The sequence below is a fragment of the Alnus glutinosa genome, chromosome 10 (assembly GCF_958979055.1).
Source record: "Alnus glutinosa chromosome 10, dhAlnGlut1.1, whole genome shotgun sequence".
Lineage (NCBI taxonomy): Eukaryota > Viridiplantae > Streptophyta > Magnoliopsida > Fagales > Betulaceae > Alnus > Alnus glutinosa.
The window spans coordinates 2,744,131-2,760,817 of NC_084895.1; the positions used below are offsets into that span (position 1 = coordinate 2,744,131).

Here is a 16,687-nt window from a genome sequence, read left to right on the forward strand (position 1 = left end):
TGTAGAGTGCAAGTAATCCAGAGGCACATTCCTATGATTTCATGGTCAATTCTGATTGTTTATTTTAGCCCAAACCTAGGGCAAATCAAATGATTTCATTTTTTATTTTTTTTCTGCTTTTGGCCCATTGATTTTTCTTCAATAGAAGTTATGCTAAAGTTCCAACAGGATGGGATTACCTGCAACTGAATATAGGTTCTGTGCATCTCATCTAAAATTGTCACAAGAGTGGCAACATATAGTCATTAAAATCCTGATGCATCTCAGACTAAAAGCTTTCAATTAATCAATTACCGCTAGAGTGACTGCCTTTACAAAATTAAAATCAGAAAAAGTTATTTGCTTTAGATTCATAAATCCCCATAATTAACTTAGCTGAAAACGACTAAATATGTGACATGAACATACAAAGTACTGAAGCAAAGTGCAGTAACACAACAAATGACAAACCTCATCTCACTGCAGAGTCCCTAGAAGCACAAAGACGGAACAAAGGGGTACATGTTTAATAAAATATTGATTCTTTTTTAAATATAGAGTGCGTTTGGCATTGTGATTTTGCAGACAAAAAGTGTAGTTTTAAACCTTAAAAGTTAAACTATAATTTTATCAAATGCTTAATAGCGTTTTTAAAATCGTTATTTTTAAATTGTACATTTTGAAATCGCAAATTCAAACGAACCACGGCGAGATTATGGTTATGGAGCCTCTCAAACTTTGAAGAAGGTGAGATCCTTCAATCGAAGTCTGTACTCTTCAATGTCCCAAGCTAAGCTATATTAAATAATATGTGGCTGAATAGAAGAAAAAAATGTGCTCATGAGTCTCTGTTTCTTCTTGAAACCTAGAAAAAATCAGAGGGAGCAGAATAAGCCCACAGAGAGCTTTATTTTTGGCGAAAGTATTTGAAACACCATGGATCAAAACCATTCCATGAGAAACTTCCCTGCCGAACAAATCCGTTCATGACAAATCAGTTCAGAAAATGCTACACTAAAAATCTGCTTTTGAATGGCTTTTGTTATCTTACTCACCCAACTCCTTCACTAGCCTCTCAACTGATAATAAGCCAACTTCATGGAAGAAAGAAATAATGTGCATATCATCTCTAACTTGATGAACAGCAGCTCTTTAACTCATCTGAAGCATCTTTCGTATATGATCAGTAACTATCTCCGCTATAATCTCAGGAGAGAACCTTCCTATCATGTCCTCCCTTGCCTGCCTGCCTTTGACCTTGGCTTCCTCAACATTATTCACCACATGCCTCATAAGAACTCGAAGCTTATCGACAGAAGGCTCTGCCCAAAGATGCCCTCTGAATGGCCCTTCTGTAACCTCGCTCATCCTATCCACCGGCAATGGATAGCTATTCTCTTCTGTCAAATACTCCGTTGGCCCAGACCAGTTCGTGGCAATCACTGGCAATGACATTGCCATGGCTTCCACAATAGGTCTCCCCCATCCTTCCCCTCTTGATGGAAGAACGAATGCGTTAGCCGCCTTGTATAGTCGCGGCAAATCAATTTGAGCAATGTGGGTATCAATCACATAAACTGGAGCCCAACCATCCACTGGTTTTTCTATTTCAGAGTTCTCCACAAACTCCACTATCTTATTCCCAAAATCTCTATCAGAATGGTATGGATTGGTTAGTAAATACAAAGCAACCCCATCAACCCCAGAGAACTCCTTGAAGTATGATTTCAACAATACATCCCAACCTTTTCTGTACTCCCACTTGAAGATACTCAAAAATATAAACTCCTTTTTCGAATTCGAATTCTGGGTTGTTGAACCTAAGACCAATTTCCCAATAGAGGAAAGGTCTAATGGCTTATACTTGAGGGTATCAAAGAACTTCACATCAACAGGCTGAATGATTTTCACCACCTTAGAAGGATCAACCCCACTTTCTATAAATGTAGATACATGGAATTCAGTGGGAACCCAAACATAATCCATTTGATTACAGCGGTTCACATGGTCAGCATTCACCCTATCGGTCTCGAACATGGTTCGGCCAATCACCGACTTGAAATTTCGGTAAGCACCTGGTGGGCAAGGGGTGGTTTCAAACAAGGGAGGGTACCAAGCACCAGGTTCACTGTGACAAACCACAATGGTCTCATTCATTCTACACTCCGTTCGGTAAAGCTCAAAGGCCAAGTTCTTGACATGTTGTGGCAAGCCCTCCCAGAATTCAAGGGATTCTAGATCACCATGATGCTCAATAGCCAGCTTGAATATTGGGTTTTTCGTGTGTTCATGGAGGGCTAAGATATATGACCAACTTTCTGAACTGTACCCACCACCAGAAAGAAAAGGAGCCATCCATAGCACACAGTTTGGGGAATGGGAAATGGGATTTGGTGGATGGGTTTGCTTGGGTTTTGGTTTTGGGTGAAGATAGCCTAAAAGGGTCCGAAGAAAAGTGGGGTGTGATGAGAAAGTGAATTTTAGGTGTTGGGTTTTGTAGTAGTTTGTTTTGGTGAAACCGAAGGAGATTGCTAGAAACAGAACCAGAATGGATGATAAGTAGAGAAGAAGTGGTTTCTTTGTTAATGTCGGGGGGAGAGCTGGATTTGGTTGGGGTTGATTAGTGGGTTGTTGGCTTTCATCAGATTCCATGGCAATGGGATTGAGAGAAGTGGCTTCTATGTAAGCAAGAAACACTTACAAACTTGCAAAATATGAGAGAGAGAGAGAGAGAGAGAGAGAGAGAGGTACAAGAGGGAATTCTTTGCCTTCTGTAGAGCATTTCACGAGGTAAAAGACATATCACTCTTCAATTGAATACACACTCACATAAGGTGAGACGGTAGGTCTCCCATCTCCCGTAAATGGGTCGTGTAAATATCATTTTCTATTTGAATAATAACTCATCAACAGATTTGCATAATCTTTCTCTTTCTCCTTCTCTTTCTCTTTATGTAAAATACAAGTATGCCCCTTTTATATATATTAAAAAAATCAACCGCCACATCCTACCTTATCTTAGTCCTCTCAATAGATTATTGCAATATTTTAAGAAGACTATTACGTGTACTTTCAAGCATTTAGTTATGGGATAGTGAAAATCATCGTCAGATAAAATACCAAATGAAAGTACATGTAATTGTTGTTAAGGATGAAGAGTCTCCTGAGTAATATATATCACGTGGCCTTCATGTTTATCAATTACAGCATTGGATAAAGAAAAGTCTACTTGGTTATCTACATTATTGGATAAAGAAGAGTTTTATTGATTATCTACAGCATTGGACAAAGAGTTTCTTTGGTTATTTGTGTCACGTGTAACAAAACAATTATTTACTTTCATAATTATTAGTCTTATTACAATTGTAATCCTCATCTGTAAAGTGTTATATATATTCAATGACAATGCTGCAGTATTCTGTCAAATTCAAAGTTAATTTTTTCTTTCAATATCCAATGTTAACTTTCACTACCATGTCAATGAGGGAGTACTTGAGAGTAGGGTTGTACGTATAGATGCGCATGCAATTATTATCAATAATCATATCCGCATCATGCGGTTATCACTTTTAAGTAATCATATTTACGGATGCAGTTAGTAATTTTTGTTAATAACCGCTCACTTGTACAGCTTTACTTGGTAGTATGTATAGCATTTCACATAGTTTAATCAATTAGCTTAGTTAAACCGGGTTATGTTGCTTATACAAAATTTAGAGGATCACTAATTTAATCAATTCACTTCGTTAAAAGAAGTCAAGATGCACTACGAATTTGATCTGTGCAAAGAACAAACTAGATTTCCACTTTTTGAAAACGATGAAAAGTCGGTGAATGTTTTATTTTTATTTTTATTTTTTGGGGGTGGGCGGAGCAAGGAAGATTTATTACAAGCAACCTGAGTCTATATGTTAAAACTTATGTTTTTTTGTCTTCTGTTTTCTCTTCTAAAACAAAAATTAAAAATTAACAAACAACTTAAATACAAAATACTCTTAAAAACACAAATAATTTTCACATTTGTGTCACATCATAACACTTTTCAAACCAAACACAAAATATCCCCTAAAATGCATTAACAAATAGAGCCAAGTGATTTGCAACACAGGAACTTAACTCACTGATTCTTCGACTCAAAACATGAGCCTACATTTATTTACCTTGGTTCAAGAGCACAATTTTTTTTATTATTATTATTACTTATCATACATACATGATACATGCCATGTCTCCAACATTAGAAAAACCTTGAAATTTTCATTCATTAGTTTGAGAGTGCAACAGCTCAAAGAACCAGCAACTTCTACATCTTTGACAAGGAGCGAGTCAAGCTAGCTTGAATTGATCCATGTGGTTCGTCCGTTGGTAAATATACATCATCAGCAAACTGCACAACATTATGGGTCATTTTACAGCAAATGCATTAACCTCAGCTCACACACACACACACACACACACATAAAGAGCAAGCATAGCCCTGCATCAAGCAAAATGCTGAGAGGAGACTATTCTGGTTGAAGGCTTTGAATAGGTGACTGGGCAGTGGTTCTGAAGTTACTAAGAAGGATCAACTAAGGCAAGCAAGCATGTATACAACATCAAAAAATTTAATGACCCATGCTCAGTAAACGTCCCCCCCTCCTCTTTTTCCTCTTTTCAAGGGGGATGCAACATGAGAGGCTAACCAAATACCTTGCAGTTGCTTTCAGGCAATTGAATAAAAATCCAATTGCTAGTGCCTAGTGGTTCATTTGGATGGAAGTATTTGGAGAGAATGATTTCGATTTTAGTTGTTAGTTAAATGGCAGGAACCAAATCTGAAAGATATAATTTTTTATCCACTTACGAAATACATGGATACATTTAAGCCTATTATATGTGGATTTGAAATGATTAGGTGTAAGATGTTATTTCAAATTCATAAAACAAGTGTTTTTGCTGGAGCAGAATCCTCAAAACTCAATTCCATCATATTTTGTTAAAATTCATATCAAGCAATTTATATTAGCAAATGTTATTCACATCCCTTGATTTTAGATCCTCAAATCCAAATTGCAACCTATAATTGCTACATGATCTATGTCAAATATTGTCTACTTTGGTATTTTTCCAACAACTTCTGCAGACATCACAGGTAAAGAAAAGTCATACCTTAACAATAGTTTCATTATCCTTGTTTTTTAGATTAACAGGTAGGAAATGGATATTTGGCATCTTCAATTGGACCGATGATATGTCAAGAAACCTGAAAGCATGAAAAAAAAAAATCAAGAATCAATCTAAAAACATTGCACCATAGAAAAACCAATATGTGGATAAGTGCAAGTATGTCGGTGCATGCATGCACCTGTGCCTGGATACTAGTGTCAGCATACACATCATGCATGTGTATGTGTTTCTGACTGCATGCGGGTGTGTGGGCATGCAAGTATATGAGCATGGATGTGGAAGCGGGTGTCGGTGTGCATGTGGGTGGAGATGAATTTGTGTGTGCGCAAGCGTGCGTGTGCCACAAAGAGAGAGAGACCTGTTGAGTACACTTTTTGCCATGAGATAAAGAGTATTCTGAACGGATGGGCTGTATACTCCCTCTTTTGGAGGACCATAGAAAGTGTCAACCAGAACCTTTTTCACATCTAGGTACCTCTCTGTAAAGTAATATGGCTTCTGAGGGATGCTAGATAGAGATTCATATGAATACCTGCATCCACATTTATTCAAGAAACATGATTCTGCATTGTGCAAAACTCCAAGAGAATCAAAATGGGAAAACATAACCTTTGGAAACTTTATATAGAAGAACAATGAGGGGAAGCCAAAAACATGTGTATATTTTAATTTTCAATTGATACCCCTTGCATCAAGTTGGATTAAATTGAAATATCATACCTCCATGATGCTGTGATCTCTGTCGCCAGCAGCCTCTCTCGTGTTTCAGGAAGAGCTGTGTATTGGTCCCTTATAAACCCCTCAAAACCTGACTGCTTGTAACAATAAAATGCATAGTAAGCAATCATCAGAGAAACCAGAATGTGCCGTGATTACACTCCGCAATTAGATACCAGCATACAGAAATCATATTGGCTTTGCAATCTCTGAGTACCATATCTTTAAGTGAGGGGAAGACAGAAAGAATACAACTCAAATTATCCAAACTAACAATGAACTTCAACAAATATATAAGAAGGTTATTAGGGTTGGTTAGATCTCACAGAAAGTTAATGCTAGCTCAAATTATATACTGCCCAAAACCCATTTCAAACCATTTTTAACAATTAAATTTATTAAGAAGACACCAAGGAGAGACTAAACAAGTACATGAAGCATTCAGGAGAGAACCAATTACATGCCCAACCCTAGCTTGGTGCAAGGTGCTAATCCCCATGTCAGTTTAGATCATGTTAGGACAAGTTCCTAAGAGAGTTCAGGTTGGAGTGAAATATTAAAGATTCATTTTGTGTATTTGTGACTTTCTCTATTGGTAAAAAGCTGTAGTGCCTCATTTAACTTTTAAGAACCTTGAGTGCAGAGCTTGTAGACTCACTATTGATAAAGTTCGAAAACAAATGCTGTCCAAAAGCAAGGGTACATCCTCTATTGGACAGATTTCATTGTCTTGGCAGTCAATATCATCTCACGAGGTTCTGGAATATGGCAAAAGGTGAGGGCAACTTGTCCAGAAAACCCTCCAAGTCAAATGGAAGGGCTCTCACAGTGGCTCTTAGATTCAAGATCCATTACGGTTTACCGTCCAGATGGACTAATAAGAAAATTTGGTTATGCTTGTCACAATTTAAGGTTCTTTAATTCTATTTTTTAAATTTCTTTTATTTTTTTCTCCTCTTTATCACCAACTTGCTTCTTCTTCTTTTTTGGATGAACTCATCTTTAAATTTGACTATTGGCTATTCGTAGATAATACAATCCTTTTGCTACTTGTACCCAATGTTTACCCGTATGAATAAATTTCAGTACCACAAAGATGCCAATCTTTGTCTGTAAATCTAAAAACAATAACCTTCATTAAAATATAAAACGCATGCAAGTAACACAGACAATAAACAAAAACATATGACCAGATTTGTTTTAGTATCTTAGTGCAGATAGAAGCAAAATTTTTGATAAGCATAGCAGGCTATTTTGCCTTATCAAGCAGAAGAGATTTTGAACATCAAAGACCTGATTCTGCTATCTGAATGTGAGAGAAATTAGCTCACCTTAGTTGTCTTGAGCAAAGCCAACCCAGCAATACCAGAAGTCAACTGTAATGCACCAGACTTCTTCACTATTGCTTCTGTAGTATGCTTCTCAGATCCAAGTTTAAAACCTTCAATAGGGAAGATAGTGACAGAATTAAAGATAATAAAAGTATAAGAAACAAAAAATACAGGTCATTTATTAGTTGTACAAACCAATGAAAATGCAACTATAAATGTAACACATGAGAAGTTCTAGTCAATTTGGTTGAGCAATGCCAGCCGCAGAACCTAGATTAAGGTTGGGGCAAGGGGAGGAATGTACAAATGGTACATATCTCGCCCTTGTCTTTCAAAATAATTTAACTACAAATTATTTTATTATAATATTTTATTACGGTCTTCTTAATGAAAAGTAGAACTAAATTTCAGCAGCATTAGCATTACCTTTTATTTATAGTATATGGCAAACTCTTATAGATTGTTTTTAAATTTCTGTTGGAGGTAACGTAGTGGACTTAAAAATAAAATAACACTAAAATCAAATAACTTTTGAGAGAGAGAGAGAGAGAGAGAGAGAGGAAATGTTCTACATCAGATCTGCTATGAGAGCCAACCAAAACTTTCGTCCTGCATCATATTCCCAATTTTTTTTTTTTTTTTATAAGACATCATAGTCCCAATTTAATGAAAGGCATATAGTTACTTTGGGCTTTAATTTTGGACTGCCATGCCATCAGAACTTCAGGCCTTAGAATCCCATAAGAAGGCATGTAAAGACTACTAAGGGAATCTTACGAAGATCCAACAAGAAGAGTGTCTTCGAGGAAGATTTTAAAAGCTTTTACAGCTCCACTAGAAAGATGATCACCGTAGGGATGAGACATGGGATTTTCTTAGTTCTGACTAAATAACCAGCAAGTAAAAAACAAATAAACCTTGTCCACTGAGAAGTGCTCCCAGATGATTGTTAGGTGTCTAACACAGTACTATGGCCAAGAAATTGTTGGCACAAACAAACAAGCTTAATACATGCATTAATCAGCAATTCCACTTTTCCTGACCATTCAGCACTTCGGTTACAGTTGCAATTCCCAGAACCCCTCTTTATACTAGAAATCAAACTAAAAAACATATCCCAAATAAAAAATAAGGGGTTTATTGTCTATATGATAGAACAATGGCTCAAAAGGTGGTAAAGGTTCATGGATTGTTACTGCACAAATTTTGAGTTGTTTTGTTAGTGTAATTACCAATCGAGTGAATACTAATACTATGGTATGCATAAGTATTCTTATTCCTTTATAAATACTTTTTATGTAAATTCTTTGTTCTATACAACCAATCCCATAAAAGCGTTAGTGGCAGTGCCAATCGCACCTCAAACTACTCCCAACATGTGTTAAAAATTAAACAGCATTTAAAACAATAAAAAATAAGCACAACGCATGCCATGTACGATCAAAAGGATATTCACCACAATAAAGAATTCAGTAGACATCTTTTCTTTGGTCACAGGATAAAGAATATATTATATATGAGCCTACTCTCTCCTTCATAAGATTGAAAAAAACTAACCATGTTCATGCAGTTGACCATCTATATATACACGCTCCCAAGGCTTTTCCACTATCTTTACTGTGGCACTAGTAACCTACAGAAATGAAGAACATATATTAGATTATCCCCAACTAATGCAATACTTCTAATGATATAATATACAAAAAAAATAAAAAACCCATCAAAGGGAATTACTCATAAATGAACTTTGGATATCTTTTGAGCTCCATACAAAAAGAAAATCCTCTTTCTACTAGAACTAAAATACAAATCAACTTACAAGGAGAAAGTGGACTGAATGTTGAAGAAATTGGGGGGGGGGGGGGGGGGGGGGGGGGGGGGGGCGGAGGGGGGGTTGTTGTTGAGTAGATTGATCTATTAAGCATCTCATACAGAGGAAAGTGAGAAATTTTTCATTTCATGTCATTTGATAACCTAATTAGAATCTATATATGCAAAAACTTTGATGCTTAGAACCCCACAAATTCTTAATGCATTGACATCTCCAAACCTTGCCTTGGAATCCCAGTGGAACTTCATATTTTAAGTTGGAAAAATATAAGACTCATCGCCAAATCTTAAATAGAATGCCAATGTAAAATGCTATTAAATATGTATCCCCCATCCATACTTTTTCATCACCTGTTTCATTTTCTCAAATTCAGCTTATGAGAACAGTCAAAAATATTCAAGTTTTACTTATACCTACCCTTTCTTCCTTCTGGCAACAGTCCAGGAGATAGCACTAGCAATTTCCTAAAAGACGTGTCTAGCATTCAAAACTCAGACCTCTAATCCACCTAAAGCATCAATAAGGATGACTCACGACTGCACTATTGAGACTAAACTTGCTTATTATCTTCCCTTTTTCTTTTTCTTTTTTATGAATGCTTAACTTGCTTACTATCCATATGCACAAAATGTATTTTAGTATATTGAATTTCGAAAAGTATTTGGTAAATGTATTTCAGTATCTTGATAAACAGACCGTTTCAACTGCCTATAGGTTTCGGCTGGATTTCGTTTTAGTATGGTACATACATAGAATGCTCATTTTTTATAAAAGATTGCAGGACTATCTAGATATCTCTGATTCCTGGAATTGCTAGATTTGGAATCTGCAACTAAAGGCATTTCGCTATAATGGATCCATCGATGTTATCAAATATTATGTATGTATGTCATAGTGCATGGTTTAGTGGTAGAATGTACTTTTCACTACGTAGCAGATCCATCAAAAGAAGGATTTCAGTCTACACCACCCCCAACTGGTTGAGAGCCAGCAATGGACCAGGTTTGGCCAGGCTACTCAGCCCTAGGCTTCAGCCAGCACCTCCTACTTTTCAATTTATAAAAAGCTAAAGAGACCAAAATAGAAATATGATTAAATCTCATCAATAATAAAATTTATGATATATTCAATGTTGAAAAACATATATATTTATGTAGTATTTACCTGGTGGTAAAATGATGTGAAGTGCTTAGCAAGTAAAATTGCAAAGTCCTCCATTGAGAGTTGTTCTGAGCATTCCTTTGCTTTCACATATACCTGTATTGCAACTCATTTTTACTTCAACAGGAAGGTGAATGGCAGCTTAACTGCTGGAAATTATATCAGATGGCACTCATGGGATAGCTAATGAGAATATGAAATCATCATAACCATTTTCTTTTTACTTGCAAAGGTATGTCATGTTTTGTGTATTTAGATTTCTAAATGATATAATAACTTCAAGCTTGGCTCATATACATACCTGTCAGCTGCTAGCCAATTATACATTGCTCATACCACTACAGTGTTTCTAATTTTGCCATTTGGCTTTTTTTGTAATCATTTTTACATACTCCATGCTTCAATATGCTTGTACATTTCCCAAAAGTTTAGAATAAAGTTACAGTCTACAACTTTTTCTCTTCTCCACAAATTCCACAGAACAATGTAAATATCTTTTGCTTCCAATAATTTTTCCATTCTCACGATGCAATATCCTGTGCTATCAAACTTTAAAACACAGTCACTAATTACCCACTTTACATTTAAGAAGCACATTCCTCAACGGACTTGAATTAAGTGTTAGGATTTGGGCTATATATGTGCTGATTGCTTTGTAGCCTATGTATATATCACATACTTCAAGATCCAACCAACCTTATACCTACAAGTATGTGTATCAATCATCATTACCTAAAGTTCTTCCATATGCTCAAGAGACCCACATAATTTACAGGAGATCACACACATTTATTAAACAGCCAATATACTCCTAATCAGATTTTCAGCAACCAAAAAATTATATACATGCTGATCCCCTAAAAACATGTCATAGAACACAACAATCCTCTTGATGTCAGTATTTTACCCCAACCGAATTAGGGTTAATCCCAGTCTCTTGACTAGTAATCAATTTTCAGGAAGCCAAGCAGACTCTATACTTCTCTGATCAGGACCAAGTTCTTACAAAGAAGCAGTAGCCAGAATGCATAATTCTCAGGGGAAAAAAGAAGCACTTTTAACCAAAAAAGAAGAAATTAGTTCTTATTTAATATTTTCCCATCATATAATATTCTAAGGAGTTGCACTCAATTGCCAAAAAGCAGAGAAAAACAAATTTAACATTGACCATTGGATTATATTCATTCCGCACCAGAAAAAGAAAAAAATAATATGGTCCGTAACCTGAGCCTAATACAACTACATTATCCACTTTCATAGTAACCAAACAGAGGGCTAGAACATTAAAGAGCTCTTATTCTTCTTTTTTCCATTTTTGCACCAATAAACGTCAAGAAGTATGAAATTCAGCAGAAACTGGATAACCATTTTAGGACCCGATGAAACATAACCATTACAGTTCATCAAAAAAGATTCTAACACGTTTCTTTAGCATATTTGAGCCAAAAGGTTTTTCAATTCCTCTTTCTAATAACAAGGGGAACGAAAAAAAAATAAAATAAAATAAAATTTAGATCCTGTTTTCATTTCTCTTTTTCTCCGCCAATCCGGCAACCAAATTGGATGGTTCAGATTCTGTCATCTCAGCATTTATTCATCGCATGCCATACGCTAAGTTCATATTTTAAAATATTCTTATTTTTTCTTCCATTCACTGTATATCATACTGTTCCATTCAAATTTTGTGACTTCAACATCTATTTAACACATTAATCACACTAATTTCAGATTTTGAAATATTCATCATCTTTTTATTTCGTTTATATAAGCTGCAATAGTTAGAACAGGAACATCCATAACACAATTGAATTACATACGGTATTCTTCATTGTGTCAGTGGCGACGATGTCAGAGTTGTCGTCGCGTACGTAGGCAGCGGCGCAATCGGAGAGGAGGCTGATGCTGACGTTCCACTCCACAAAGAAATGGCGGCCAGCTCTGTTCTTCCAGACCCTCCCCACCCTCACGCGCTCTTTCCCGTGCCACTGCTCGAAGCTGAAACCCTCTATGTTGCTCGCCATGCTCGACGGCTTTGGATGTACAGAGAATATGGGTTTTGTCAAATTTTTCAGGTTGGACTTTTGGCGCAGCTGTTGGGTTGTGGCTTCTGACAAGAATATATTGTTGTCAATGGATAGTGGGGTCCCAGCCTTTTCTTTCCTTTTATTCTTATAAATTGTGAAATGATTACTTTTTAATGTTTCCAAATTACTATGTGTCGATATCTCTTTTAAATTTATTAAAATATGTTAATGGATTGGCATGGAAAAGGCACTTGTTCGAATATAGTGGGATTTTTTATTAACCATTTTTCAACTCACTTGGGTTAATCGGATATGGATTTGTGTTTGTCTGACTCCTTTTCGGTTCTGATTAATGGATCCCCTTTGAGCTTTTCACTCCAACTCGAGGTATACGTTAAGGTGATCCCCTGTCCCCTTTTTTTTTTATTCTAGGTATAGAAGTTCTATCCAAACTTTTCCAACAACAAGAATTTATTGGTCTTCTCAAATGAATCACAATTTCCAAATTTTGTCCGCCGATTAATCATCTTTTGTTTACAGATGATTTAATTATCTTTGCAAAGGCAACTTTCTCTAAGGTGGCAGTGATCACTACTTGTCTCAATAAATACTGCAGTTGGTCAGGTCAAAAAGTTAATAATGGGAAATCTTCCATTCTTTTCAGCAAGAACATCCCTCCTGCCAGTATTTCCAGTATCCTGGGGATTATTCCTTATCGTATGACAATCTCTACCCCTTTTTATTTGGGATTACCCCTGTTGTTTGGGTCCTCTCGCAAGGAGGCTTTCCAACCCTTGATTGATAAAGTTCTTTCAAAAATTAATAGCTGACGAGCAAGGACTCTATCTCAAGCTGGACAGATTGTCCTCATTAAATCTACGGCAGCAGCAATCCCTACTTATGCCATGAGTACTTTCCTTTTGCCATCATCCCTATGCCAAACTCTAGATCGACGTTTCAAGGATTTCTGGTGTAGGATTCCCCAGATAAATCACGTAATCTGAGTCTCAAATCTTGGGATTTGATCTATCTCCCACGAAATCAAGGTGGCCTTGGTCTCCAGAAAATGACCATCACAAATTTGGCACTTATTACTAAACTGAGATGAAAATTCTTTAATTCCAATTCTTTATGGGTTCAGCACTTGCATAAAAAATACTTACATTATGGTTCTTTCTTCTCGGCTCCCTCTACCCCTACGGCTTCATGGCTTTGGAAATGAATTCAAAAATGTAAGCAATATCTGATTCCCGGTTCTTGTTTGAAGATCACTACAACTAGCTCTAAGCCCATTTGGACTACGGCCTGGGTTCATTTTCTCCCTTCTTATCAGTCTTCTCCAATAAAACCCAATAGTAGGAACCTTCCATCCCTCTTTATCTCCAATCTCATTATTCCAAGCACAAGGTATTGGAACGAGCATCTTCTCTATGGTATATTTGATTTTTTTTCCTCTGCTCAGGCGATTAGCCGTTTGCCAATTTCACAGGAGGTCGATTCAAGTTACCTATGGATCCTCTCTTGCTCTAGCCGATTCACTACCAACTCGCGCGTATCTTGCAATTATGAATAATGACTTTACTAGTAACTCCCTCACTCCCCCTTCTTCTTTCTAGAAGAATATCTGGAAACTAATTGCCTTAGACTTTTTATTTGAAAAATAGCTTGTGATATTCTCCCAACTATATCAAGGTTATAGTCTATTATTCCAACTTATAGACCTGATACTCATTGCCCACTTTGTAAGTCTGGACCCGACTCTACTAGGCATATCTTCTTTCATTGTCATTTTGCGAGAATTATTTGGCGTCTTTCGCCTTGGCCGCTCGATTCTACAACATTGGACTCCCCCAATTTACAAGACTAGATCAGAATTATTCTATCTCCTGGAGCCAATTGGAATATTCCTAGTTCTGGACATCATCGCTTTCAAATCTTTTCTGCTGTCATGTGCAACCTGCTTTGGTTTCATCGTAATAAAAGCACTCCATGATGGGCTTTTCTTTGATGCTCGTACTGTTGCCAAGCTCATTACCAAAAAATATCACCAACATTATGATGCTTGGCCACACACGCTTAACCCCATTCCAAAAAAATGGATTCAGCTAGCCCTGCAATGGTATAAGATCAATTTTGATACTGCAATACGAAACTCCTTTTCCAGCCAAGCTGCTATTTGTAGGAATCATAGTGGGCAACTGATCAAGATAGCTTCCCAAATACAGTCCAAATGCTTCCCTAATAAAGGCGAGGCTTTAGCTGCACAACTTGCTATCTATTTGGCTTCCTTGCTCCACCTTAGCAGGTTCATCCTAAAAGGGGATTCTCAACTAGTTATCACTGCTCTTCAATGTCCAACAATTGTTAAGGATTGGCGTATCATTGATATCATCACCAATACTTTAGACTCTACTCCTCCCGATATTTCTTGATCAATACGAAAAGTCAATAAAAGTGCAAATTTTAGTGCCCATTATCTGGCACATTGGGCCGCAGTTAGATTTAGTTCTAACAGCATTCCCACCTCCTCTGGTTTCAATCCATCTCCTACTCTTTTTGTCAATGGCATTGATCCATCGAGCAATGTTGCTCCTTCTTCAGATCTTTAATTGTTGCTTTCTCTCTGGGCCTTTTGGCTATGGTTAGTTTATTGTAATGTATCTATATAAAATAAATAAATAAATATAAAAACAAAAATTTATCTAAATATTTTTTAATAAGATAAAAATATCTTTATACATTTGAAAAGAAAAATTAAACTAAAAAATAAAAAATAAAAAATACATGTGTTAAATCCTGCAAAAAATTTCAAAATACCTGTGTTTTGTTTTTTTAAAAAAAATTATAAAAAATTTCGAAGATTTAGACATGGGTATTTTTGTAAATTCTGTTAAATTTTGACAAACACATAAATCATAACATTTTTTTTTTTCTTTTTTTCCTTAAAAAAAAAAGAGAGTATTTTAGGTGTTCTGTTACGATTTAATACCAAATCTTAATAGAATACTATTAAGTGAGACGTTTGGAAATGTTGATATCTTAGTTTGAGACATTTACTAGTTCAATATCCTTATCTTAAAATAGTATATCATTTTGTAAAGTTATCCAAAAAATAAATAAATAAATTTTTTTTCTCTTCCAATTTGGCAACCAAATTGGATGGTTCAGATTTTATGTGATCTCAGCATTTATTCACATGGGCGGAACTAGACTTTTCGGTAAGGGAGACGAGCAAAACAAATAAATTTTTGAAGGAAATATTTCTCAAATTTCTTTTTTTTTTAAGGAAATAAAAAATAAATTTTAGAAGAATTATCCCATAAAAACATATAATTTTTTTAGGGTATTACCACCCCAACGTTTGGTGTGGTTCCGCTCCCGTTTATTCATCTCATGCCACATGCCACATGCCACATGCCAAGTTCAATGCATATCATACCATTCCATTCAAATTTTGTCACTTCAACATTTATTTATCACATAAAGCACACTAATTTCATATTTTAAAATATTCCTCCTCTCTTTCTTTCGCTTATATAACTTGCAAACTTGCAATGGTTAGAACAGGAACGTTAAGAACACAGTTGAATTACATACGGTGTTCTTTGAAGAAATTGACAACATAGAAAGTTGTGAAAGAAATGAAATACAGTAAATACAAAATCACATGTTGTTCCTAACATATTTACAATAGTCAACACGGTAGAAAATATTATGATCATATTATGTGAAGAATATTATGGAAATATTCTGTCACGTAAGTGACAATACCGTGATGTACAATAATATCAAAATATGAAGAGAATGTTTCCTTAATATATTAATGCTCTGTTTGTTTCGGCGTAGAATGATTTCTGAAAAATGGTTTCGATATTTTCCGGTGTTTGATAGGGACGAAAATAATAGTCAACCAAAAAATGATTTCCGTTTGACAAAATCATTTTCCGTAAATGGTGGATGCAGTCGATTCTTTTTAAAACAATGCAGTCGACCTTTACGTTCAAGCAGTTGATTATTGCCGAATTTCGATAAGTCAGATTTTGACTTCGGTCAGTGTCGGAATTCGACAAATTAAGCCGGAATCCGGCGACGTCCGACAGATGTCGTCGGATTCCTAGGATACCATGCCAGTAGGGGTGTAAACGAGCTGAGCTACTCGTGAGCTTACTCGAGATCGGCTCGAATAAACTTGACTCGTGCTCGAATCGATTATTAAATGAGCTACTCGTGAACACGAAAATCAAACTCGATTATTAAACGATGCAAACTCGTATAAACTCAACTCGACTAAAGCTCGTGAACCCGCTCGTATAAGAATCGACTCGTTTATTAAGGCTCGACTCGTATATATATATATAACTAGTTTTATAATATAGTATATTAATAAATAATATACTATATGTAAGCATAAATTAAGTAATAAATAACAATAGTTATTAGTTAGTATATATTAATTGGTTATAGGTATATAAAAT

At 35.8% G+C, this 16,687-nt stretch overlaps 2 protein-coding genes across 2 annotated transcripts; both read right to left on the reverse strand.

The window, feature by feature from the left end:
• Positions 1 to 572: 572 nt before the first annotated feature.
• LOC133880149 (uncharacterized) lies at positions 573 to 2,881 on the reverse strand. The gene has a single exon (XM_062319040.1). It carries the CDS (start codon positions 2,629 to 2,631, stop codon positions 1,132 to 1,134), a length of 1,500 nt encoding a protein of 499 aa, XP_062175024.1. The 5' UTR covers positions 2,632 to 2,881; the 3' UTR covers positions 573 to 1,131.
• Positions 2,882 to 3,974: 1,093 nt separating this feature from the next.
• On the reverse strand, positions 3,975 to 12,324 carry LOC133880381 (uricase-2 isozyme 2). Its single transcript, XM_062319335.1, has 8 exons — positions 12,006 to 12,324; positions 10,192 to 10,284; positions 8,754 to 8,829; positions 7,197 to 7,306; positions 5,869 to 5,960; positions 5,507 to 5,680; positions 5,131 to 5,224; positions 3,975 to 4,366 (listed from the first exon to the last, which is right to left on the reverse strand). The coding sequence occupies exons 1-8, from the start codon at positions 12,207 to 12,209 to the stop codon at positions 4,283 to 4,285; spliced, it is 927 nt and encodes a 308-aa protein (XP_062175319.1). The 5' UTR covers positions 12,210 to 12,324; the 3' UTR covers positions 3,975 to 4,282.
• Between the last annotated feature and the right edge of the window lie 4,363 nt (positions 12,325 to 16,687).

What these genes read in the sequence shown, in the direction of transcription:
- LOC133880149 (XM_062319040.1), bottom strand. Translation starts at nt 2,631, where the DNA reads ATGGAATCTGATGAAAGCCAACAACCCACTAATCAACCCCAACCAAAT.
- LOC133880381 (XM_062319335.1), bottom strand. Translation starts at nt 12,209, where the DNA reads ATGGCGAGCAACATAGAGGGTTTCAGCTTCGAGCAGTGGCACGGGAAA. An exon ending in GCAAAAAGTGTACTCAACAG is followed by an intron (nt 5,225 to 5,506) that starts GTCTCTCTCTCT and finishes TCATGCTTTCAG; the next exon opens with GTTTCTTGACATATCATCGG. An exon ending in ATAATGAAACTATTGTTAAG is followed by an intron (nt 4,367 to 5,130) that starts GTATGACTTTTC and finishes AATGTTGTGCAG; the next exon opens with TTTGCTGATGATGTATATTT.